At 39.9% G+C, this 26,623-nt stretch overlaps 1 protein-coding gene across 3 annotated transcripts in view; it reads right to left on the bottom strand.

The window, feature by feature from the left end:
- LOC149219537 (uncharacterized) overlaps positions 1-25,523 on the bottom strand; it is a 30,313-nt gene extending 4,790 nt beyond the window's left edge. Inside the window, exons 1-6 of one of the 3 annotated variants that reach the window (XM_089384395.1) lie at positions 25,250-25,523; positions 24,730-24,794; positions 22,285-22,562; positions 21,800-21,940; positions 21,158-21,266; positions 20,881-20,942 (exon numbers count right to left, since the gene is read on the bottom strand). In XM_089384395.1, coding sequence (XP_089240521.1) covers positions 20,881-20,942; positions 21,158-21,266; positions 21,800-21,940; positions 22,285-22,377 — 405 coding nt within the window. In that variant the 5' untranslated portion in view covers positions 22,378-22,562; positions 24,730-24,794; positions 25,250-25,523. The remainder of the gene's footprint in view (positions 1-20,880; positions 20,943-21,157; positions 21,267-21,799; positions 21,941-22,284; positions 22,563-24,729; positions 24,795-25,249) is intronic. The other 2 variants (XM_089384396.1, XM_089384394.1) reach the window with 2 other exon arrangements.
- Between the last annotated feature and the right edge of the window lie 1,100 nt (positions 25,524-26,623).

Here is a 26,623-nt window from a genome sequence, read left to right as displayed (position 1 = left end):
ATGTTATCACTGAGTTCCCTCTTCTGGGAATTTTAAGGGATGGTAACTATGCACAGTTCTGGGATTACGCATCAAATTGACATCTTCCCCTTGGAGAACCACTGACCTTCACTCAGTCATGAGTAATATGGAGCTTCCTAGTGGCTTGAAGTCAGCGACTATTGGCAAGAAGATGTTTGCTTTCTCATTCAATGGAAGGAAGTCAAAGACTAACAGGTAACCCTTTCTGAGGAAGAAATGAACCAGACAAAAGTTCATCTATCTCATAGGAGAATTTTGCATAAACAAAGAAAGGATGTTTTGTTCTGGAATAACGCGGGGAATTGCCAATAATAATTCATCAGAGGGGGCTACCTGGAAAGTATGTGAGAATACAAAAATATTCAAGAACATAAACTGTGGAAGAAAATCTGCAAGACAAAGGTCTCATCAAAGGCTGCAATCTCTGTAGTCTTGGCATTAACAAAATGTATCCAGGTAGAGGAAAGGCTCCAGAATAAGGGATCGAAAGCACCATTTAGGTGTTGCAGGTCTCTAACAGATGCAGAAAACTTCCTCCATCCTTTCTTCAATTGGGATTTCGCTAAGCAAATCTGGGACATGTGGTGGCATCCTCAGTAATCAAAGCCTGAGTTTGACTCAATTGAGAATCACCAAATAGAAGCCCTCTCTGTGGAAATCAAAAACTTGAAACTAATAGGAAGGCTCCTCCCAAGTTTTCCACCATGATTCCCCTTAGGAAAGACAGGAATAATAGCATATTTGAAGGAAGGATTGCTCCTGCTGAGCAAGTTCAGATTATAATTAAAAAGGCCATCTCAGAAACATTTAAGGCAAGGTTCGATCCATCAGTGATAGCCTGGCCCCAGAATCTGAGCAACCAATTTTAGAGGATTTCAATCTGACCCATCTCAACTGTGCCAATAAAGGACAGAAAAACCTGACAAAGGAGGGCAAGGTTGAATGGTCTCCAACCCCAGCAGGGTGGATCAAGGTCAACTTTGATGGAGCCTATAAAGGCAACATGAGAAGAGCATGAAAGGGAGGTATAATAAAGGACTGTCAGGGTCGAATACTTCGGGCATATGGCAACTTCTTGGGCTTTGGAACAAACAATAAAGCTGAATGCCAAGCCACTATCCTTGGAGTCATGTTTTAAGGGAATTTCAAATTGATTATTGCCATTCTTAAGGTAAATCGTCATTTCATCCTACCAAATAGGAAGGCAATATATGGTGATGGCAGTGGCCAAGCACCTTGAAGAAGTCTAGTCCCCCACATTCGTCAACATATAAATCTGGATGGCCAAGTAAAGCACATCTGAATATAGAACTCATCCAAGTATTCAACCAATGGTCAGGTGAAAGAAGTAAGGGGGTGGAAGATAGCTTTGTCAAAACTCCTAGAGGAGACAAGTGGCAAAGTAGTAAAGGATCCTAGTAGAGGAGAGTGCTTCCTCCATCTTATCACATCACCCATTAATGGGTAAATTGGTAGCCTCACCCTCTATCGTGATGGTTGGAGAAGTTCATGGAGAAGAATGGTACGTAATCTGTTTTTGGAATTGGCCCCCTCTAGCTCCAAGCAGAAGACAAAGATGCCAACAATGGAGCACAATGAATGTAGGCATATGTAGTGGAGTACAATGAATGTAGACACATGGAGAACAAGAGATGAGGAGTACAGCACCTTCCTCGATAGAGTAAAACCCTAACCCTTATGTGTCTTCATGCATCGACGAATGTACACGGAATAATGCACCCTACTTGAGAAGAAGTTCAATCATGCATGAGAATCTCCCACATACATGTGCTTACCCAATCTAAATATCTGCATCCTCCTATGCAATGTGCCTTACATGCATAGGGCTTTGCACCCACCACGAATAAAATTGCTCCTCATGCATCCACCACATGCAATCTACCTACTAGCCCCCACTAGGAACTCTTTCATGCAATCTCGTTACCTCCTAAGTTCTCACTTGGTGTAAAAGTCTCAAAGCACATGTTGTGAGACCCCAAGTGCAACTTAGACAAGCTACGCATCGTCACCTCAGTAAACTTGCCTTTCTCTCTTCTTTAGATCTTTAGACTTGATGAACTCTAGCCAAAGGGGGAACCCCTATGGTTAACTAAATTCAAGGAGTAGTACATAAGTGCAAGCAAAGGAGCTTAGAAAATATAAATAAGTTTGGAAAAAAAAATATTTTTTGGCAGGGAGTGGAGGTTGAAAGGGAGAACCTGTGCCTTGTTTTGCTTGGGCTATAGGGTCATGCATGCAATGTAGTACATAAAAGTGCAAGCAAAGGGGCTTAGAAAACAAAAATAAGTTTGGAAAAAAATTATTTTTTGGGGGGGGAGGAGATTGAAATGGAGAACTAGTGCCTTGTTTTGTTTGGGCTCCAAGGTCATGCATACAACCTTAGAGGGCAATTCTTATGAAAAATCTACAAGCAAATTGGACTGTAAAAACAAGATCCAAAAAGCCCTAGATTTGATAAACTAAATATCACAAATATAGGAAGGAAAGGGTCTTCAAGGATAATGTTGACACATATATGTTGCAATTTGTTTAACCTGCAAAGAATTGCAAGGCCTTGGATAAACTATGATTTTCTTTGCTTTGCCTACAATATCATAAATATGAAAAAAAACAGTAAGTAGGGGTCCCACTAAGAAGTATTATAAGCACTTTAGTTATATTATGTGTTTTATCATGGAAATTGATTTTTGATATTATTGATTTCAATGACGGCATATCTGAAAATTTCAATGTGTTATTACATGAGGACATAGCTATATGCATGTGCAAATAAGATATGGACTTGAGGGTGCATCTCTTATTTATTTACTTGGTTCATTGTTAATCCATAATTGTTGATAAAAGAATGACCCCTATAATCAAGATTCATATGTAAATTTCTTTGCAAGATTGTGGAGGTTCTTGAGGCAAAGACTGAGTTTGTGAGCATTGAATCCCTAGTTGCAACCGTTTCTGTGGCTTTTAAAGAGCTTAACAGGCCGTAGCTCATCATTTGGAAGAAGCCAAAAAGTTGAAAAGGTATGTAATTGTTCTTTGCTGCATTATTTTGAAGATTCATTGAGAAAATACAGAAATCTTTCCACAATAGGTATGTTGAAGCTTTGAGAGTTGTTGCTATTGATTTCTTTATGCATACTTTATATTTCTGTGGGCTGATAACTTTGTGCACAGCAGGGTATCTTCTACGGAATGAAACAAAAGGCAAAGTGACCGTCTTTTTGGTTCATTTTTCAAGGCACTTAATATCTGCATTTCTGTTTGCACTAATTAGAAACTCTATGCGTATTCAGTGCTAATTTGTGAATCTTTTGCAGAAAATCAGCTATGCATTGCATTATCCTTGAAGTGGTCCAAGTCGACTTATGAAATCTTCATTTGTTCTTATAGCATTCCATGACTTTTGTATGGATCTATGACATCTAAAGTTGTTTGAGAAATCCTTGGTCCAAGTCTTTGCAGGGATTTGTAAAAGTTGTTGGTTCAAGATTTATAACTTCTTATTAACAAAGGATTGTGTTTCATTTCGTATGTTGATTTTAGTTCTTGTTTCAATCTTTTTATATTTTAAATATATGCATTGAATATTTTATTCAATTTCAAATTTATTTTCTAATTGATATTTTCTTTAATTTCTTGTATTAGACAATAATATAATTTTTATTTCTTTTCCTTTGCACAAATTTTAAAATAACAAATAAACAAATAAAATAACTTTCTGTGAATCGAGACTTCCCACAAGATCTCTTTTCATTCTAAATTATGGCTTAAGACCTAGGGGGATAATGATCCAGGTGGATATTGGTGGCCACCCACCAATTCCACTTGGAACCCCACCATTGTTTCTTTCAATTTTTCAGTTTCCTTAATTGTAGCACAATTTACTATTTTTAGTAGTTTTCCAGGTCCTAAACTTCCGAAGCCGTTTTGAGGCCTTAAATGACATTTTTTTGGCAATCTTGTACTAGCAATTTTCTGTCTAAAATCGTCTTTTCCGTCGTAGTCCTCAAAGAGATCTTTCCAACAGGGTATCATGCGCGTCAAACAGAGATAATATGACCAAGTCGCGACCCCGGGAAGTTGGTTGTCCAACTAACCCCAACGGGGCCCATAAACTCTTGGTGTTACATCTCCTCGGGTTAGGGTTTTGGTTTTTTAGGGTTTGCTCTTATTGTTCAATAATAAAAAGGCCCTTAAGCCTCATTGTAACGCAGTTCAGAGGCATGTAGCCGCCACATCTCTTCTCAGAGATAAGCTACCATCGCCCGAGCTAGTCTTATTTCCATTCTGTTTGTAAGCATATTTCAGTATTTGATATTAATGAAATGAAGTGTTATTTCTACTGCATCTTTGTATTTATGGTTATATCTGTAATTTGTTTTTTTTCTGTTTATATCCGGATCAATGGTATCAAAGCAGTCTGCTCTTTCTCTGTTTTTCTTTGCATGTCCCCAACGAGATCGGGATGTAAGGAGTTAGGGCTTGAACTGGTCAAACCTTTGCAAGACCAGCCTCGCAAATCCCAACGGCCTCCAGTGCAGGATGAAAAGAACAATGGGGGGGTAGGAGATCCTATCAAAATCTTGCTCGAAGAAGCCCTCGAGTGACAAAGGAACGCGATGATGGACAACTTTGCCCAGATCCTTCAGCAGCTACCCAAGGGCGATGCATCTACTTCCGACAACTACTCTGGAAGCGCCACACCCTTTAAGGTACAAGTTAACTTTGACATTCCCATATTTGAGGGTCAGATAGATGCAGACATTATAGATAAATGGTTAAATCTGCTAGAAGGATATTTTTCCGTTCATGATTTTTCCAACTGGGAAAAGATCACTTTTGCACTTCTCAAAGCAGCCCCCCACGTCAAGGACTGGTGGGAAACCTACTGTGAGCAGAAGGATGAAAGTACGAACTCACTATTTTCAGCCACACCCACTTGGAACTCGTTCCGGGATGCCATCAAGGAGCAGTACTACCCTGTCGGGAGCTATGAGGATAAATACATAAAGTGGACAACGTTGCGACAGGGAAGGGACCAAGATGTGTTGGAGTTTACCAATATTTTTAATACCCTTCGCACGAAGTTGGGTATCAAGCATTCTCAGAAGCATTTCGTTCTCAAGTACCATCGCTGCCTACACAGGTACATCCAAGACGAGATGGAATTCCTGGACATCTCCTTGCTCGACACGGCATACCAATATGCCGTCAACATCGAACAAAAGTTTAAACAGAAGAAGCGAGACTTTGGATCTACGAATCTAAAGCAAGGAAAAGGTGCCCCCAAACCGCAGAACAAAGGACAAAGCCACGACGAGGCGGCCCAGGACAACCCACCAAAGCCGCAAGCAAAGGACAACGTCGCGAAGTCGAAGGACACGGGAAAGTGGTGCGAGTTCCATAAGAGCTCCACTCACAACACAAGTGAGTGGAGGACCAAGCAGACACCGATGGCCGAGCTAAAGGCTTCGGAATCAGATGCATGTTCCAACTCTGAGTCAGAACCCAACAAGGGGAATGACAAAGGGAAGCAGATTATCGATGCGGAGCCCAACGCCACTGTTGCCACCATGAAGATCCAGAAGGAGGAACCCGAAGATCCAGAGGAGGAGGAGCGCCTCTTCCACTCCCAGATGTGGGTAAAGGGTTCCCCGCTATAGTTCATTGTCGACAGCGGGAGCCAAAAGAACCTCATTTCGGCAGAGGTCGTGAAGCGGCTGGGCTTACCAACCACAGCACATCCACAACTGTACACCATCGGGTGGCTTCACCAAGGGCGGGGGGCCTGAGCCAGCAATGTCGCCTTCCATACAACATCAAGCCCTTCACGGATGAGGTATTATGTGACGTTGCTCCCCTTGATGTTTGTGATGTATTATTAGGCCAACCATACTTATGGAAGCGACATGTTGTGTATGAGTCAAGGCCTCGTGCTGTTATTGTTACTTTGGGAAATAAGTTGTACAGGATACCGAAAGTAGCACCGCCTACCGCCATCTCTTTGGTTACTGCAAAACAATGTAGTAAGCTCATTTCCAAAACCAGGAAATTTGTTTTCCTGATGATATGCCCTTAGGGAAAGAAGAAGATGGCCATGACCTCCAAACAGAGCCCCTCCGCACAACAACAACAGATGGACAAGGTCGTGGAGGAGTACAAGGACATCTTCACCTCCCCTGCAGGGGTGCCTCTGCACTGTCAGGTCAAGCACTCCATCGATCTGACCCCAAGTGCGTCGCTGCCCAATGGACCAATCTATCGGCACTCCGTTCTGGAGAACGACGAAATCAAGAGGCAGATTCAGGAGCTGCTGCAGATAGGTCACCAGAGTTCATCGCCTTATGGGAGCCCGATCGTGTTGATACAGAAGAAGGACGGAACTTGGAGACTCCGTATTGATTATCGGGCGCTGAACAAGATCACTGTCCGGAATAGGTACTCAATCCCACAGATTGATGACGTTCTGGACCAGCTGAAGGGGGCAAAATATTTCAGCAAGATCGACTTGAAATCAGGATATCACCAGGTACCAATCGAACCCTCTGATGTGTGGAAGACTGCCTTCAAAGCTAAGGAGGGCCTTTTCGAATGGTTGGTTATGCCTTTCGGGTTGACAAATGCTCCTACAACCTTCATGAGGCTGATGGATGACATCTTGCGGCCATTCACCAACTCATTTGTAGTGGTATACTTGGATGACATCCTCATCTTCAACCAGAGTTGGGAAGAGCACCTCCACCACATTCGACAAGTTGTCCAAACACTGCGGCAACATAAGCTATGTGCCAATTTGGAGAAATGCACTTTCGGCATGACCCAGGTTCAGTATCTGGGATACATTATTGATGAACAGGGGGGTTCATGTGGATCCAGCCAAGATCCAAGTCATTTGGGATTGGCCAGCTCCAACCACTCTGATAGAGCTCCGCAGCTTTCTGGGTCTTGACAATTTCTACCGCAAGTTCGTGTTGGGATTCTCTCATATCACTTGGCCCTTAAGTCAAGTCACCAAGGGAGGAGCGAAAGCAAATTCTTTTGGTCTGAATATCAACAGAAGGCATTCACAGAGTTGGAACATCGCCTCTACTCTACACCAGTGCTCACATTACCAGACTTGCAACAGCCATTTGAGATCAAGAGAGATGCCTCTGACTATGCTATTGGGGCAGTTCTTACTCAACAGGGGCATCTAGTGGCATATCACAGTGAGACACTTTCAGACACAATCTGAAAGTATCCCACTTATGACAAAGAGATGTATTCCATTGTGCAGGCCTGCCGACAATGGAAGCATTACATTTTGGGGAAGGAAACGATCATCCACACAGACCACCGGCCCCTGCAATTCATACAGACGCAAGGGAAGTTGCAGAATGATCACCATCAGAAGTGGTCCACATACCTGCAACAATTCCATTTGAATATCAAGTATAAGAAGGGCAGCACTAATAATGTTGCAGATTGCCTCAACCGACCACCGATCATGGCATTAACCACCGTGGTCAACTCTTGTGGGCACGAGATTTCTGATTGGCCACTTCTCTACAAAAGCGACCCAGTATTCGGCCACACATACCATACACTCTTGGAGGGTCAGCAAGTTCCAGATTTTCACCTCCAGGATGCCCTATTATGCTACCTGGGACACCTTTGTGTTCCTTCCAGCAAGCGTGCCAAGATGATTTGGGAAGCACACTACAGTCGGGCCGCTAGGCATTTCAGGGTCGAGAAAACGGTGGCAGTACTACATAAGTATTTCTATTTGCCGAATCTTCGACAGGATGTCAGGAAGTACATCAGATCCTGCGCTGCCTGCGCCATTGCCAAATCGACCATCAAGAAGCAAGGCCTTTATACTCCGCTACCTACCCCTAGTCGACCTTGGGAATCCATCTCCATGGATTACATGTCGGGCCTTCCTTCTAGTAAGCATGGCAACGACTGTGTTTTTGTGATCGTCGACAGATTCTCAAAGATGGCCATTATGGCTACCTGCAAGAAGAATATCAGAGCGGAAGCCACTGCTAAACTCTTCTTTGAACAAGTGTGGGTACACTTTGGGATCCACGAGTCTATCATCTCAGATCCGAACAGTAGGTTCCTCAGTACATTTTGGTCCAATCTCTGGTCGATGTTGGACACCAAGCTCACTAAGTCCACAGCTTTCCATCCCCAAACTGATGGCCAGACAAAGGTTGTCAACAGGATGATTGTACACATTCTGCGCATGTACAACTCTAAGCATCCATGCACATGGGATGAGAGCCTCCCCTATGTCCAAAATATTTCAGCAAGATCGACTTGAAATCAGGATATCACCAGGTACCAATCGAACCCTCTGATGTGTGGAAGACTGCCTTCAAAGCTAAGGAGGGCCTTTTCGAATGGTTGGTTATGCCTTTCGGGTTGACAAATGCTCCTACAACCTTCATGAGGCTGATGGATGACATCTTGCGGCCATTCACCAACTCATTTGTAGTGGTATACTTGGATGACATCCTGATCTTCAACCAGAGTTGGGAAGAGCACCTCCACCACATTCGACAAGTTCTCCAAACACTGCGGCAACATAAGCTATGTGCCAATTTGGAGAAATGCACTTTTGGCATGACCCAGGTTCAGTATCTGGGATACATTATTGATGAACAGGGGGGTTCATGTGGATCCAGCCAAGATCCAAGTCATTTGGGATTGGCCAGCTCCAACCACTCTGATAGAGCTCCGCAGCTTTCTGGGTCTTGCCAATTTCTACCGCAAGTTCGTGTTGGGATTCTCTCATATCACTTGGCCCTTAAGTCAAGTCACCAAGGGAGGAGCGAAAGCAAATTCTTTTGGTCTGAATATCAACAGAAGGCATTCACAGAGTTGAAACATCGCCTCTACTCTACACCAGTGCTCACATTACCAGACTTGCAACAGCCATTTGAGATCGAGACAGATGCCTCTGACTATGCTATTGGGGCAGTCCTTACTCAACAGGGGCATCTAGTGGCATATCACAGTGAGACACTTTCAGACACAATCCGAAAGTATCCCACTTATGACAAAGAGATGTATTCCATTGTGCAGGCCTGCCGACAATGGAAGCATTACATTTTGGGGAAGGAAACGATCATCCACACAGACCACCGGCCCCTGCAATTCATACAGACGCAAGGGAAGTTGCAGAATGATCACCATCAGAAGTGGTCCACATACCTGCAACAATTCCATTTGAATATCAAGTATAAGAAGGGCAGCACCAATAATGTTGCAGATTGCCTCAGCCGACCACCGATCATGGCATTAACCACTGTGCTCAACTCTTGTGGGCACGAGACTTCTGATTGGCCACTTCTCTACAAAAGCGACCCAGAATTCGGCCACACATACCATACACTCTTGGAGGGTCAGCAAGTTCCAGATTTTCACCTCCAGGATGCCCTATTATGCCACCTGGGACACCTTTGTGTTCCTTCAAGCAAGCGTGCCAAGATGATTTGGGAAGCACACTACAGTCGGGCCGCTAGGCATTTCAGGGTCGAGAAAACGGTGGCAGTACTACATAAGTATTTCTATTTGCCGAATCTTCGACGGGATGTCAGGAAGTACATCAGATCCTGCGTTGCCTGCGCCATTGCCAAATCGACCATCAAGAAGCAAGGCCTTTATACTCCGCTACCTACCCCTAGTCGACCTTGGGAATCCATCTCCATGGATTACATGTCGGGCCTTCCTTCTAGTAAGCATGGCAACGATTGTGTTTTTGTGATCGTCGACAGATTCTCAAAGATGGCCATTATGGCTACCTGCAAGAAGAATATCAGAGCGGAAGCCACTGCTAAACTCTTCTTTGAACAAGTGTGGGTACACTTTGGGATCCCACAGTCTATCATCTCAGATCGGGACAGTAGGTTCCTCAGTACATTTTGGTCCAATCTCTGGTCGATGTTGGACACCAAGCTCACTAAGTCCACAGCTTTCCATCCCCAAACTGATGGCCAGACAAAGGTCGTCAACAGGATGATCGTACACATTCTGCGCATGTACAACTCAAAGCATCCATGCACATGGGATGAGAGCCTCCCCTATGTCCAACACAGCTATAACCGGGCTCTCCACAACTCGATTGGCCACAACCCTTTTCAAGTGGGCTTGGGATTCCAGCCACTATGTCCCATTGATGTGGCCATGCCATTTGCAGCTACTCAGGCAAATTTGGCTCATGTCCAGTCCGAAATCGATAAGGCAAACAACTTCATTGAGCACATCCAACATATCCGCCAACAGGTCCACAACATTCTGGAGAAATCAAATGCCAAGTACAAGTAGTGACATGATCAACACCGGGTGCCACACAAGTTTCAGGTGAGCGACAAAGTCTGGTTGCATTTGCAAAAAGAACGCCTTACCAGAGCCTATTAAAAACTCAGACCACTCTGATATGGTCCTTACACCATTACCAAGGCTATGGGAGACAATGCATTTGAGCTCAGCATTCCCCCATTCCTTGGCCTGCACCCAGTGTTCAATGTGGACTGCCTTCGACCATACTTCCCACCATTGCTAGACACATCAGACATTGCAAAAAAACTCACACCTACAGAGTTAAATCCAGATTGCATGGAACAAGCCACAACTGATCAGATCATGGACATGCAAATCAAGAACACTCACCAGCAGAAGATCCAACTGTATCAAGTTGTCAAAGCAGGCCAACTCCTTCACCAGGGCAAGTGGCTCACCAGGGACCAAGTTCAGCAGAAGTTTCCCCATCTCATGGAGGAACTCAACGCAATGGGGACAATTGCTTCCTAAGGGGGGAGGAATGATCCAGGTAGATATTGGTGGCCACCCGCCAATTCCACTTGGACCCCACCATTGTTTCTTTCTGTTTTTCAGTTTTCTTAATTGTAGCACAATTTACTATTTTTATCAGTTTTTCGGGCCCTAAACGACATTTTTTGACAATCTTGTACCAACGATTTTCTGTCTAAAATCGTCTTTTCCGTTATAGTCCTCAAAGAGATCTTTACAATGGGGTATCATGCACATCAAACGAAGATAATATGACCAAGTCGCAACCCCAGGAAGTTGGTTGTCCAACTAACCCCAACAGGGCCCATAAACTCTTGGTGTTACATCTCCTCGGGTTAGGGTTTTGGTTGTTTAGGGTTTGCTCTTATTGTTCAATAATAAAAAGGCCCTTGAACCTCATTATAACGCAATTTAGAGGCATGTAGCCACCACATCTCTTCTTAGAGATAAGCTACCATCCCCTGAGCTAGTCTTATTTCCATTCTGTTTGTAAGCATATTTCAATATTTGATATTAATGAAATGAAGTGTTATTTCTACTGCATCTTTGTATTTATGGTTATATCTGTAATTTGTTGTGTTCTTGCTTAAATCTGGATCAGATAATCGTGCCTATCTCATTTAGGCTTACAAGGTTCAAGGTGTTTTTGTACAAATCTTTGTTTGTGCATCAATAGAATAGCACCACTTCCAAATTGATCTAAGAGTGGCCTTGCCTAAAGAAATTAAATAATGCTTTCATTCTCAAGAAATATAGGGCATGAGTTTCTCTTGAAAAGGAAAGTAACAAAGAGAGTTTATGAATACCTCTTCCAATGTAGCTGTCGACATCTAATCATCAGAATTGGGTGAATATAATGTAAATAAATAATAAGTAATATGAACAGTCATCGGGAGATGAAGTGAATAGTCTCTCCCTCGTGTATATAATAAAGACCAACCTGAAGGAATGATATACGAATCAATTTGTTTTGAGGAGTTACTGCCTGGCCTGACATGGTATCAGAGCCAGCTCCCAAAATTAGTTGTAACTCCCTTCTGCCAGTTTCTTGCAATCTATCCACTATTTTCCTGCTGCCTAAATTCAGAAACCATTACTGCGCGGCGGGACGGTTGGCTGCATGGTTTTCCGCTGTTGATCTTGACCGCCTGTCTTCCTCACCTGGGCAACACTCTCTCCCGAAGGAGACTGGAACTTCAGCTCCATCTGGAAATCGATGCCAAGCCCCTGAACATTTCACGACAGATATAGAATGCGCCTGCGCAGTTGGATTCGAACTCACGACCGGGGAGCAAGTGTTTCGCTGTGTTAATCTCCATGACCGTGAGAGTTTCGGAGCTGCATTCTCTAGGCGTCTAGGGAGCTGCAATTTGACAATCCAGACTGCACCGCATACGCCAATTTTTTGAAGCCTCTCGCCCATTTCGTGGTGTGGAGCTCATAATTCTATATCCACGGAATTTATGACTAAAGATCTAGGGGTACGGTTTTTATTTTAAATCGGTTTTACATGACGAGATATTGCTGGATATGGTGATTTCATTGTAACGCTGGTCCGACTTGCTATCATTGTATTTACGCTAATATGGTGATTTCATTGTAATGCTGGTCCGACTTGCTATCATTGTATTTACGCTGATATGGTGATTTCATTGTAACGCTGGTGATTTCATTGTATTCACGCTGCTATCATTGTAACGCTGCCCCACTTGTGTATGCGTTGAAGTTTTTTGGCATGTAAAATGTGTTGAATGCCATGTGTCGAATAGAGTTTTTTAAAAACTAGGTCGTGGGTCAAAGCACTGTGGCATGAAGTGTTGAATGCGTTGTACAGATTTGTGTATTTACAGTCTTGGGTATTGACATTTGCTGTCAAGTTGAGTTTGTTGTCCAGTCATATCAGAATTATATTTTTTCCCATTAAGAGTAAAAGTTTTGCAACAGAAATTTTTTTGTTACAGTATGCATTCAATCATATCCATTGTGGGAATAGTTCTCACTGGCAAGGAAAACTATCCTGAGTGGTCCCGGATGATAAAACACACCCTCATTTTCAATGAGTTGTGGAAAGGAGTGTGCATTGGAGACGGAGACAAACAGCCAGAACAGCCTACATCAGACAAAGAGCTCGCCATTTGGGAAAACAAGAACAACAAAGCCTATGCATTAATTGCAGCATCTGTAAGTGAAGAGGTGAGTCGCCATATTACGCCATTTTCAACTGCTTTCGAAGCCTTACAAAAGCTTAAAGAACTCTATGACTCACATTCTGCACTTGAAGTTGTTCAACTCATGATTAAACTCTTCACTCTTGAACTGCAAAATAATGATCCTCTTGCTCTTGCATCTGAAGTAAAGTCTATAATGCATGATATCCAAGCCACTAAAATTGATTTGGATATTCCTCTTATCGCTTTTCTCAAGGCACTTTATCCTACTTACTCCAATTATCTTGAGTCATTGCAAGCAAATGGAAATCTTAAAGACATTACCTTTGACTCTCTTGTGAAAAAATTTGCTGAAAGAGAGAAAGCTTTTGGAAAGAAGACAACCCCTGAATCTTCTGAAGAGGCTGTGTGCCTTGCTCATAAAGAAAAGCATCCTACTCAAGATTCTTCAAGAGGAAGAGGTGGTTGAAGAGGAAGAGGAAGATATTTCAGAGGCAGGGGGGTAGACACTCTCAAGGAGAAAAGGCAGATTTGCACTGCATACGCTGCAAAAGAAATGGATCACATGATGCCTCTACATGCAAGTTACCATGGGACAAAATTGAGCAGCAAAGAAACCAACAAAAAGGTAAAACTGATGATACAAACAAAGGTAAAGCACCTGAATCCGCTCACTATGTTGTGGCACAATGTAATATTGGAGTAAATGAAGATTTATTTAATGCTTCACTTGCTTCTTGGAAAAATGATTGGTTGCTTGATTCAGGGGCAACCTGCCACATGACTCAGAAAAGATTTTTTTGAAGAATTTACTGACAATGTTGATGGAGCAGTATACTTTGCAAACCAATCAAAAATCAAGCCATCAGGGCTTGGCACAATCAGGCTTAAATTGCCTGGTCTTCCAGACTTTCTTCTGCATCATGTTCTATATCTCCCACAGCTCAAGAGAAACTTGCTGTCCTTGGTCCACATCCGCCAGCAAGGTCACTCCATTCATATGTTTGATGGCAAGCTTGAGGTAAGAAAAGCATCTGACCACTCACTTGTCATGAGGGGAATAGAAGAAGAAAGGCTTCTCAAGCTGCAAGGAACCTCTACTCGTGCACAACATTTCTCATACAATTCTCATTATGAAGAAGGTACACTTCCATCAAGTTTATTATGGCATGCTAGATTTGGACATTTGAACTATGACAGCCTCCGCTTGTTGAAGAAAAATGGTGTTGCTGGTTTGCTTACAATTCCTAGGAAACTTAAGCAATGTGATGCTTGCATTCTAAGAAAGCATAGCAAACAGTCTTTTCATGATTCACATTCAAGAGCACATAGAAAACTTGAACCCATTCATTCAGATTTATGTGATCCAATGCATGTTCCTCTGCAAATGGAAATAAATATATGATGACATTTATTGATGACTACACCAGAATGTGTTGGGTTTATTTATTGAAGAACAAATCTGATGCTTTTCAAACATTCAAGAACTTTCATAAATGGATTTAAAATGATGCACAATCTCATATTGGGTCTATTCACACTGATAATGGAAAAGAATACACATCAAATGAATTTGAAAACTATCTTCGCCAACATGGGATCAAACATCAAACAACTGTGCCTTATAATCCTCAACAGAATGGTGTAGCTGAAAGAATGAATAGGGCAATCTTAAATATGGTACGATCCATTCTCTTCTTCAAAAATGTAAAGATAATGTTTTGGGTTGATGCTGTTCTATGTGCTGCATATATAAAGAATAGATGTCCATCTAATGCTATTAGAAACAAGACTCCATATGAAATGTGCTATGGACATGTTCCTTCGGTAAAGCATCTCAGCGTCTTTGGTTCCACCTGTTATGCCTTGATACCAAAGGTACATAGAAACAAACTTGGTGCTAGAAGTCATAAATGTATCTTCCTGGGGTATTCAAACACCTCCAAAGCATACCGTCTCTATGATGACGTAAATAAAAAGTTTGTTGTATCTAGAGATGTAATTTTTCTTGAATCATCTAAAACTGACAATGTTGTTGAGCGGCAACTTGATCGCTTGGATAGATTCGCAAAAGCAAAATCATTTCAAGAATTTGATAATCAAATTCCACATCTTGAAGGGGGGATTCCTATACTAGATCAACATGTGGAATCTTCTTCTGAAGAACACTCTCCCCTGCATGAAACTCCAACAACAGCTGATGCTTTAAGTGATGTGATTGATAGAATTGGGAGACTCAATCTTGATTCGGTCCCAACTCAATCAGCGGAGCAGCCTGGACCATCTGAGAAAGGTCCCCCAAAGTGGCTGACAAAGACACTTGAAAGTGTTCATCCTGGTGAGGTTGGAAAGACAGGAACTAGAAATTCAAACTGGCAAAATGGAGGTGATGTAGATGACTCTAATTCCCCTGTTGATATGGATGTTTCTTATGATTGTGAATTGAACTTGTCTACAGATTTTGAACCAACTTCCTTCAAAGAAGTTGCTTCTCATGATGAATGGAAAGAAGCGATGCCAAACGAGTATGATGCCCTCATAAAGAACGGCACTTGGAAGCTGGTTGATCCTCCATTAGGAACCAAACCAATTGGCTGCAAGTGGGTCTACAAAAACAAGTATAAAGCTAATGGCTCACTTGACAAGCACAAAGCTAGGCTTGTGGCAAAAGGTTTTGCACAGAAGGAAGGGGTCGATTATGAGGAGACTTTTGCCCCCACAGCAAAATGGGCTACCATCCGGACACTCTTTTCCCTAGTATAGCTCAGAACGGTTGGAAAGTCCATCAAATGGATGTAAAAACTGCTTTTTTGAATGGAGATCTAAAAGAGAATGTTTTTATGTCCCAACCTGAAGGATTTGCTATGAAAGGACATGAACATAAAGTATGCAAATTTGTGAAGTCCTTGTATGGCCTCAAACAAGCACCGCGAGCCTGGTATGAAAAACTAATTGAGCATCTTCTGAAACTCAATTTCAAACATTATGATCTTGATGATGCAACTTTATTTGTCAAGAAAGTCGGCAAAACAGTTGTATATCTTGTGGTATATGTAGATGATCTTTTGATGACAGGGAACAATGAAAGCTACATTGCATCCATAAAGAAGGAATTGGGGAAAAGTTTTGAAATCACTGATTTGGGCTATGTTCATTACTATCTTGGTATTGAAGTAACCCAACATCCGAAGTCCATATTTCTTTCTCAAAAGAAATACATTGGAGATCTGTTGAACAGGTTTGGCATGACAGAATGCAATCCTCTTACTACTCCAATGGAACTAAACTTAAAGCTCACATCTATTGAAGAAAAAGAATTTGAGGATGCAACAAGTATAGACAGCTTATAGGAAGTCTCAACTACCTAACTACTACTAGACCAGACATTTCATTCGCTGTTGGAATCCTCTCCAGGTTTATGCAAAAGCCTTGTGAGGGACATTGGTCTGCTGTAAAAAGAGTTCTAAGGTACTTGAAGGGAACTCAAGACTTTGGAATCAAGTATACACAGGTGGACGACTTCAGCTTGATTGAATAATCTGATTCAGACTTCGATGGAGACAAAGAAACTGGGGTATCTACTTCAGGATATGCTATGAGTCTTGCATCAGGAGCTGTCTCCTAGAGATCACGCAAACAATCAGTTCCAGCAGATTCCACAACAGAAGCACAATACGTGGTAGCAGCGGAAGCAACAAAAGAAATTGTGTGGCTCAGGAAAATTCTTGAAGATTTACAGGTAAAACAAGTACAATCAACTCCACTGATGATTGACAATACCTCTGCAATAAAGTTGGCTAAGAACCCAAAGTTCCATGATCAAACAAAGCACATCAATACCTTATTTGACATCATGTTGAGGCCAAAACAATCCATTTTCGTCATTGTTCCACTAATGAGCAAATTGCAGACATCTTCACCAAAGCACTTGGAAGAGAAAAGCTTGAACGATTCAGAATGATGCTTGGACTCACCAACATCCCTTCAGATTAAGGGGGGGAATGTTGACACCTAATCATCAGGATTTGGTGAATATAATGTAAATAAATAGTAAGTAATATGAACAGTCATCGGGAGATGAAGTGAATAGTCTCTCCCTCATGTATATAATAAAGACCAACCTGAAGGAATGATATACAAATCAATTTGTTTTGAAGAGTTACTGCCTGGCCTGACAGTAACAATACTACTCCTCTATGGCTGCCAAATTGACTCTAAAAATCCAAACCTACAATTTAAGCTTAACAATATGCACCAAGAATTTCCACTACACATCAACAAAGTCGTACATCCATTCTACAATAGCCTAGACAAAGATAAAGCAAATTTTATTCCAAAGCTTGGAATCACTTTCAACTCATACCCTAAGTCACCATGTTCGGTGAACAAAATGCTTGAAGTTTGAAGTTCGTCGAATTTTAACACTAGCCGAATTTATTCGTTTCAATTCATCGAATACCAAGGCGATCACAAACACAAGCCTTGAGCTGAACTCGAACACAATTTTGAACATGAACAAAATAAAAAAAAATGTGTTAAAATCAATTAAGTTTGGCTTCCTGTTCAGTAAATCTCAGCGGTTGATAATTAAATAAAAAATTAAAAAGTCAAAACCCTAAATCTACACTGCAGTGCGCACGCTCGCAACCTCGCACTCCATTCTCGACCACATCCACACAGCAACGGCAAATGCATTACACAAGTTGACTTAGCTTGCAACTGTGATTCATGGAAAACACAAACGCAAACAGGCTACAGCATCGGCTCGCTATACAGAAAAAAAGTAAACATCATACACTATTTATTGATTCGATTGATCAATTTGGCTCTCGTTTCCTAACCACTGATATGCAATCATGTTTTGTTTTTTACGAAGATCATGCCAAAACAATAATTACACAAAAATTGCAACCAGCATTACTAACAATGCGGTCAAGCCCAACAAATAAACAGTGACAGGAAAATCCAAGTTAGGTGAGAAAGTTAGGTGGGAAATATATGAAGTTGCCAGTTGTGTATAAAAATATATTGGACCGTTCAATGAAGATGTGGATGTGTGCAGTTTTCAACAATTCAAAGAAGTGGTGATGACTCACAAATAATAAAAAGGCCAGGAGATAGTTTACACCTTTGGGTATAACAAAGTAGTGGCATGACCCTAGTGCACTATTTTTATTCAATGCTTTGTTTACTGACATATGGCGTTCTTGGTTTTACTACTAGCCGGTCTCCTGAAAATGAATTCTTCAAAATATATGTATTCAAATTTTTAATATGTCGAACTCTATCGCCAAAATTTTGTGTCGAACTTTTTGCGAACTTCAAAGTCACCGAAATCAAACACAAACACGAATGCAATGACTTAGCTCATACCTTACAAATGGAAAGAGAAAACCCTTATATAGGTTGTGTTCAATTCCTTTTACAATATACCAAGGTTTCCAGAGCATGGAGCAGAGTGAGAGTGTCAAAGGTGTCATTTTCCAAAAAACCTTGGGAGTGGCATGTCTCCGAAGCATCTATTTCATATGTATGTTTGTGTGTGTTATAATGCATTTATATTCAAAAAACATGGAGAATGCCAAATTAGTTGTAGAATATATTATAAACATGAATATTTGTGCTACTTGTAGATGAATCCTACATTATTATGAAGTTAGAAAATCCATTCATAGTATATTAATGATTAATCATTCAAGCCTCAACCATCTAGTGTGTGTGTGTGTGTGTGTGCTATAATGCATTTATATTAAAAAAACATGGAGAATGCCAAATTAATTGTAGAATATATTACAACATGCATATTTGTGCTACTTGTAGATGAATCCTACATTATTATGAAGTTAGAAATGTCATCCATAGTATATTAATGATTAATCATTCAAGCCTCAACCATCTAGCAATGATCCTCATTGCTTATATGACAAACAATGTTCCACCATTACTTATATCGAGATCCTTATCATTAGTATCATCCTTCATCATTCGCCTCTTGTATAGACTTGCCTCTACCTCAATCCTCTAGGAACATGAATCATCACTACCTTAAAATATGGTAGAAAAAGCTTAACATGCCTAATCCAAGCCTTAAAATATGGTAGAAAAAGCTTAACATGCCTAATCAATGATTTTGGTTTGAGTGAAGGGTACAATTTTGCTAAGACCGTGATAAAGGAGTTCAACAATCAACACCACAAACATCAAGGTACATAAAGGGATTGGAATTTGGAACTTTCAATTAAATGCTAATCCCATACCCTCATATATGATAGAATCCAATGAAAATGTTGCAATCCCACCAGTCTTGAAACCCTAAAAACTATAAAATCTACTTAATATTGAATGGGATATTAAATTCTACTTTCTCCATATGAAGTGAGGATTAATTGTTTTCCTAGACCCATTAATTCTCCAAGAAATGACAATAAGATAGTACATTTCAGATCTCAACAAACTTCTTACTAAAAGTACAATAATTTGTTGAGATTCCCTTTACTTTCCTAAATGAAACAATAAAATAGTCATCCACCACAAGGAAACCAATACAATACTATTTTTATCTTAACTAACACTATGAGAAAGATTTAAATATACTAAAATAGTGAGTTAGTTATGCACAATTTCTTAAGATAGGCAAAAAGCTAACAACCTCCTTAATATAGTCAATTGACTTTGACCTCTAGAATGTCCACAATCTAGAGAGATTGCTCCACTAATCGCTAAAACCATCCATAAGTGGATGCTCCATGCAACAACTAGCTTAATCAAACCCAATGTCCAAACATGTATGAGCCCCTCCATCCAATGATTGGTCCATGAAGACCCATGGCTTTGATGATGTCATCATTTGAGCTCTATACAGTACTACACAGCTCCATATGCCATGTCAAATGCATTTGATATTGAATGATAGCCTAGCCATCACATGAATAGGAAAAGGGAGCCCCATACCCTTGCCACATATGCACTCATGGATGATCCATATGATTAAATGAACTAAGTGGTGGCCAATGAAGATAAGGGAGTGCAGCTTTAATATGGTGACTCCATCTTTGGCATATTAAATGAACTGCTGCCATGATACTCCAACACAACTCAAGCATACCTCAACTGCATGTCTCAAGAGTGGCACTAAAATGAAAGCACTACGATTAAGGCAGTTCTTGAAAACTATCCAGCTAAAATGTAATCATCTTAAGTTTCCAAGGTATGTGGAGTGGAATCAATGGAGTTTTATCATTCATCTTCTCACAAAGGAAGACTATCGGGAGCATAGGTCCAGAAGCTTTATCTGTCTGAGATGTCTGTACCAGCATGCCTCCTGTCCATGGAGAGAATGTGTGCACCAAATAGGTTCAGAGTTATATTTAAGCCATAAGTCTCACTTTACTACTGCTGTATCACCAGTCATCTGTTAGCATTTATAAATGAACTACCAAGTAGCTGAGCTTTCTGGCAAGTGAATCTCCACTCTCAGTCTACCATATGGATGAAGCTAACACTTCTTGAGTCTGGTGAGCGTGCAAACCCTATATTCCTGAAAGTATGAGGATTCATAATCTCCTCTTAGCCCAATATCACAAGGTTAACCTACCTAACTGCATGAAGACATCATCCCCCTATTACAGAACACTAAACCAAAACTATAATTTTATATGAACATCTGCTATATCTTCTATAGCAAAGTCTAACTGAGAAGTTGCAAGTACTGCTCATTGATTCCAGCCAGAGGAAATTATATATCACATTCAGATGGTAATGTATTAGTAAAATAAAGATACTTAATCTTACACTTCAATTAAAGTTAAATGGGAACATAGATAATGGAAAGCATGAATTGCAAAACAAATATAAATTGGAATATCTCACAGACCTGCTTATTTGCATAGATCAAAATTGGAGCACCTTGCAGATCTTCATGCCTCAGTACCTTTTCTGCTTAGTTACACAGAATAGGTCAAATAACAAAACAAAAATGTTAAAGGCTAGCCATGAACCATCCCAAACCATACAAATGCCAATAGGTATCTCATTTAGGACTCATATCATGCCATAGTCAGCACCCCAATACTAGAGTGTGGCTTTTGAAAAAAAAAAGAACAAGAAAACGATAAACCTGTAAAAAAGGATTAATGAACTCTGACTCTCACCTAAAGCAGACTTTGTATCTTCAAAACGTGACTGGCATGCTGCATCAACAACATATATTACTGCATGTGCCTCTTCATAGTATTTTTCCCAAATTGTACGTAGGCCTATCTGTCAAGTGAAAGATGAAACATTGATTACTTGACATGGTACTACAAGAGATGGACGTCAAGGACTCCCATGGAAGTCCACTGTAGCTAAATGTTGGAAACAAATTTCCATTATTTGAAGAATGGACTAACTTCTAGACCACTTCCATTGAATAGTAGAGCAATGGAACCAGAAAAACAAAATATAATACATAAGTTACTTAATTTGATAAGAGTGCAACAATGGAAGTAAAATCCTCCTTTCATGCACACCTAGGAACCAAAATATAGAGAATTGGTGACATAGTTACAATTATTCAAAAATAGATATATGTGCTGCCAGTTACAAGATAAAAATCTCACTGAAAGAGACGGTTCGAGTTAAAAACTAAGAACGGTATTGTAAGTGTTACATGAAAAATAAGCTAGGAAAACACACTTCATCAGCAAACTCTTTTTACAATTATTCTTAAATATATTCTTCATTGCTTGTTTAAAGATTGAAGTTATTATATTAACTTCCAGGTGAATTTATATAAAAGATTTTAAACATACCTGACCTCCTAAGTCCCAAAATACAAGCTTTGATTTCAAAGCCTCTGTACGACCAATGTTGAGTCCAACAGTTGGAACAATTCGATCTGGTGGGAGTCCTTCAGAATCTGAATACATTGTTTTCAGCTTTTCCAGCAATGTCTGTCATCAAAACATGAACACAATCCAAGACAAACATCCATAAACCATAAAATAAGAACATAGCCTTAATCAGAAGTTCTTAAACTGGACAAAGCAATTTAAGATAACAAAAAATTAAAAAGGAACATCATCAATATATTACTCCTAATCTACTGGGCAAAACAGTAAGATCAATAGAATCTTGTCTGGAATCCTATCATTGAGTTCAAATGCAACTCAGCGGAACCTTTTACCAGTGGATATGGATCTTTAACCAAAACACATAACCAGGGTGTTTGTTAAGGCACCCACATCACTAGAAATGGAGTCTAAAATTGAATTAATTAGAAAGAAGGAAAATGTACAGTTTTGCCAGCTTTATCGATGCCGAGAATAAGAACATGAAATTCAGTTTTACTGAAGAGGTACTTCCACAATCCATAGAACAATGAAAACATCCCTTTTCTTCAAGATACTCTATCACCTTCTGCTTTCAGCTCTTAGCTTCTAGACTTCATGCAGAACCCGTTTATAAGGTCCAACACGAAATTTCTTGTCCAACCATGGTGTATAATATTCCAGCTCCCAAAAACAGGAGCACTATAAGGATGCGTGAGAATGCTGAAGAATCTCTCCCTTTAATCTGCAATACATAAAAGCAGAGAGACAAAAGAAGTTTAAAACAAAAAATCAATACAAAGGAAACGACTAAATTTTTCATCTTTAAATAATTACAATCAGCCAATAACTTAATTATCAAGAAGTAGAGATTAATTTGTAATAATACATGGAAACATCTACACTTTCCATTTGCTTGCACACAAGGTAATCGAAATACAAGTGAGAATTATTTTCACATATTTCAACTTTCAATAAAAACGCACCTAATGGAATGACCTTTTACTAGTTAGAAATAAAACTTTATAGCCAACCGAGAAGCAAAACTGGGAGAGTTGTGACTTAAGCAGTGCATTCTATAATGTTTTGCAACTCTTTAAAGGTAATGGCTGTGCATCCTGCTGCTTTTCCACATTTTCCAGAATCAACACTCACCTTCACCAACAAAGCTGCCTTATTTCAGTCTAACATTATACTTGCCAAAATCAAACAGAAAGCTTCTTCACTGCCACTTCTCTTCTTCAACTTGTGATACTGCATAATATGCCCACAGTTTTCAAGCATGAGTCACTTCATTTCGTATGGATAGAAATGCATTTCCAGGCCATACCAATGTCAGCGGGATGCATTTCCAACACTAAATCTGCCTATTTTGACTTGTTTGGATTCAATTTTCACTAGAATTGAACAAAAATGCTGGCAATTAATGGTAATTTTAAATTTATAAAGTAAATGATATCATTTTACTCAAAATTTTAACATTACCATTAATTGTTTCAGGATTTTTGAGAGTGGCACCAACCTCATCGGACTTCATATGGAGAAAGTAGAATTTCATATCCCATTAAAAATTCAGCAGAATTAATAGTTTTTAGGATTTCAGACTTGGCAGGACTGCAGCATTTTCATCGGATTCTATCGTATATGAGCCTTGAGGGGATAGCATTGGCATTTAATCAAAATCACCAGTCCTTTATGCACCCCGATGTTGGAGATGTTGAGTGTTGAACTCCTCTGTCATGGCCTTAGCAAAAATGTATCATTCACTCAAGCTAAAATCATTGATTAGGCGTGTTAAGCTTTTTCTGCCATATTTTAAGACTTGGTTTAGCAGTTTCATCAAAATTGTGCACCTCGATTTGAAGAACATTGATCTCTCCCAGAAAATACTTAGTCTTTGCTACCTCCTTGAATAAACAAAGATCGAAGCTAAAACAACTGAGATAATTTTCATCTGAACTGCTGTTCTTCTCTACAACTAACAAATCTGTCATCTCAATGCCCCAACTATTTTCGATGGGTTAAACATATGGGCACTTTTCACATAAGTATTCTACAAGGTTGCCGTTTCCACTCATATTCCTCTCTCATCCAATTCAAATGGGATTCTATTGCAGTTTTTAGCTTTCATGTAGTGGCACAAAATTATGTTTGGCTAAAGGATGAATCACCGACAAGAAATCACCTGAGAAAAATAAAACTGCCATCATGAAGATCGTCAATCACCCAAAGCTAACATATTAATTGTTGAGTTTAACAATCAAGTCTTGATTTACTAAATGTGAGACAGCTTGTGCCGCAAATACTGCTCAGGGAATAGTTTGATTCGGTATTAACATAGATCACAATAGCTCATAAACACCTTAAAATTGTCTAAACACGATTGATTTTGATTTTGATCTGGCAAATATCATGGCTCAAACTTTACTCCATGATTATTAGGCACACATCTTCTCTCTATGGTTTGGGAGGTCTGCTACCTACAATTTTTTATGATCACAAAATTTCACATCATCTCCTAAAGGCATCATCATTGACATGCACATCATGCTCTGCTAAACGTGTATTCTTGACAAACAGAAACATAATGCTCACTAATGTAATAGGAGGTAGAGAGAACTGAAACAGCTTTTCCTAATGTTTTTACCATCCGGTAGACATGAGTCCAAACCCTGTCAGGCCGCAGAACATGAAAATGCACTTACAGACAGAATCCAACACTGTGGATGGCCATAGATAGCAATATTAAGGTTTAACATGGAACGAAATTCTCAACAATGGATATGCCACTTTTATTTTAATAACATTCCAATTAGACAACAATCTCAAAAGAGGAGATCCAAAAAGCACACAGAAACAATGAAAGCATTACAAAGACAACGATCTCAGAGGAGGAGACCCAAAGAGCATACAGAAAAAATGGAACCTGGATCCCACAAGCGCTCGTTAAGCAATTCTCAGGCCAACACCATGGGACCTGCATATCCAGAGCAGGGTCCTCAATCAACTCCACATATAAGTCTTGCAATTCATTAAATCATATAAAACCCCATCTGGGACCTCCATATCCAAAGCAGGTTCCTCAATCAACTCCACAGATAAGTTTTGCAATTCATTAAATCATATAAAACCCCATCTACTAAGTTCCATGGAGCAATGCTAGCTCGTTAAACTTACACCCAGATTGAAAACTTCAAAACCCAGTAAAACCCAAAAACTATCGTATAAATGCAGAGTATTCCCAACTTTCTACTTAATTCATCTCAACAAATCCAGTATTTAAAGCATGGCCCAGAATTGCAAGCGGCTTAGTTAACCAAGCAAACCAACAGCACAAGAAAATACTATGCGTCCAACCTTCCATAAGTTTTGAAAAATCACAAACTCACGGATCAATTCTACAAGCAACAAGAAGAATAAACATTGGAGGACCTTGTGCAGCAGATCGTGTCAAGATCGAAAGAGAACGCATGCTTCGAGACCCCCAATGATTCTGCCGTGGTTCGAACTCTCGCCTGTAAATTTTGATGCGAAGGAGATCTAATTCGCAACTGATGATAAATCTACAGAAATGACAATGATGAAAGGTAGCAGATGAAATCTGAGCACATATATTCCATTGGAGGCTTTACGGAGATCCGTGTAAAGACTTCAATGCCTCGATTTTATCAAGTGAAAATAAATAACTATTTAACAAATATAATCTCTTATGGTTTTGTTGTGACTATGTCTTAGAGAAGAGGATCGCAGGGCTACGTTACGTTTTCTAAAGTTTATACGAATGGGTTTTACTATATTATTATATATAAATTTTAAGGGATAGTTTAATCGGTCAAGTTATGATTTTGTTAATTTAAAAGTTATAGGGTCAAATCTCTTGTTCTTGGCGTTAAGCTCGACATATTGAAACAAAGTTGAAAAAAAACATTTTCAAAATTATAATAAGAGATATAAATTTTGAAGCTCATGGTTTTGTTGATTGTCTATGGGTCAAATCTCTTTGACGTCCTTGGGGTTAGGTCCCGCATATTTCTCTTTGACGTCCTTGGGGTTAGGCCCCACATATTGCTCTTTGACGTCCTTGGGGTTAGGCCCCACATATTGATAGGAGATATAAATTTTGAAGCTCATGGTTTTGTTGATTGACAATGGGCCAAATCTCTTTGACGTCCTTAGGGTTAGGCCCGACATATTGCTCTTTGATGTTCTTGGGGTTAGGCCCGACATATTGAACCAAAGTTGAAAAAAAAACATTTTCAAAATTATAATAGAAGATATAAATTTTGAAGCTCGTGGTTTTGTTGATTGTCTATGGGTCAAATCTCTTTGACGTCCTTGGGATTAGGCCCAGCATATTGCTCATTGACGTCCTTGGGGTTAGGCCCAGCTTATTGCTCTTTGATGTCCTTGGGGTGAGGCCCGACATATTGATAGGAGATATAAATTTTGAAGCTCATGGTTTTGTTGATTGACAATGGGTCAAATCTCTTTGACGTCCTTGAGGTTAGGCCCTACATATTGCTCTTTGACATCCTTGGGCTTAGGCCCGACATGTTGAACCACCGTTGAAAAAAAACATTATCAAAATTATAATAGGAGATATAAATTTTGAAGCTCATGGTTTTGTTGATTGTCAATTAAGCTGCTCAAAATAATGGTAATTAAAGTTTATTAAAATTAAAATAAATAGTGGTAATTAATGTTTATTAAATTTAAAATTTAAAAATAGGTCTTTAAAATCTATCACATAAATATTTTAATTGCTAATTAAAGCATTTATATAATGGATATGTAATATCTTTAAAT

The sequence above is a fragment of the Pinus tabuliformis genome, chromosome Q, assembly GCF_031772625.1.
Source record: "Pinus tabuliformis cultivar Carrire ecotype Pingquan chromosome Q, CPIR1, whole genome shotgun sequence".
Lineage (NCBI taxonomy): Eukaryota > Viridiplantae > Streptophyta > Pinopsida > Pinales > Pinaceae > Pinus > Pinus tabuliformis.
The sequence above is the reverse complement of the archived record's forward strand: the minus strand, read 5'-3'. Positions and strand labels throughout refer to the sequence as shown.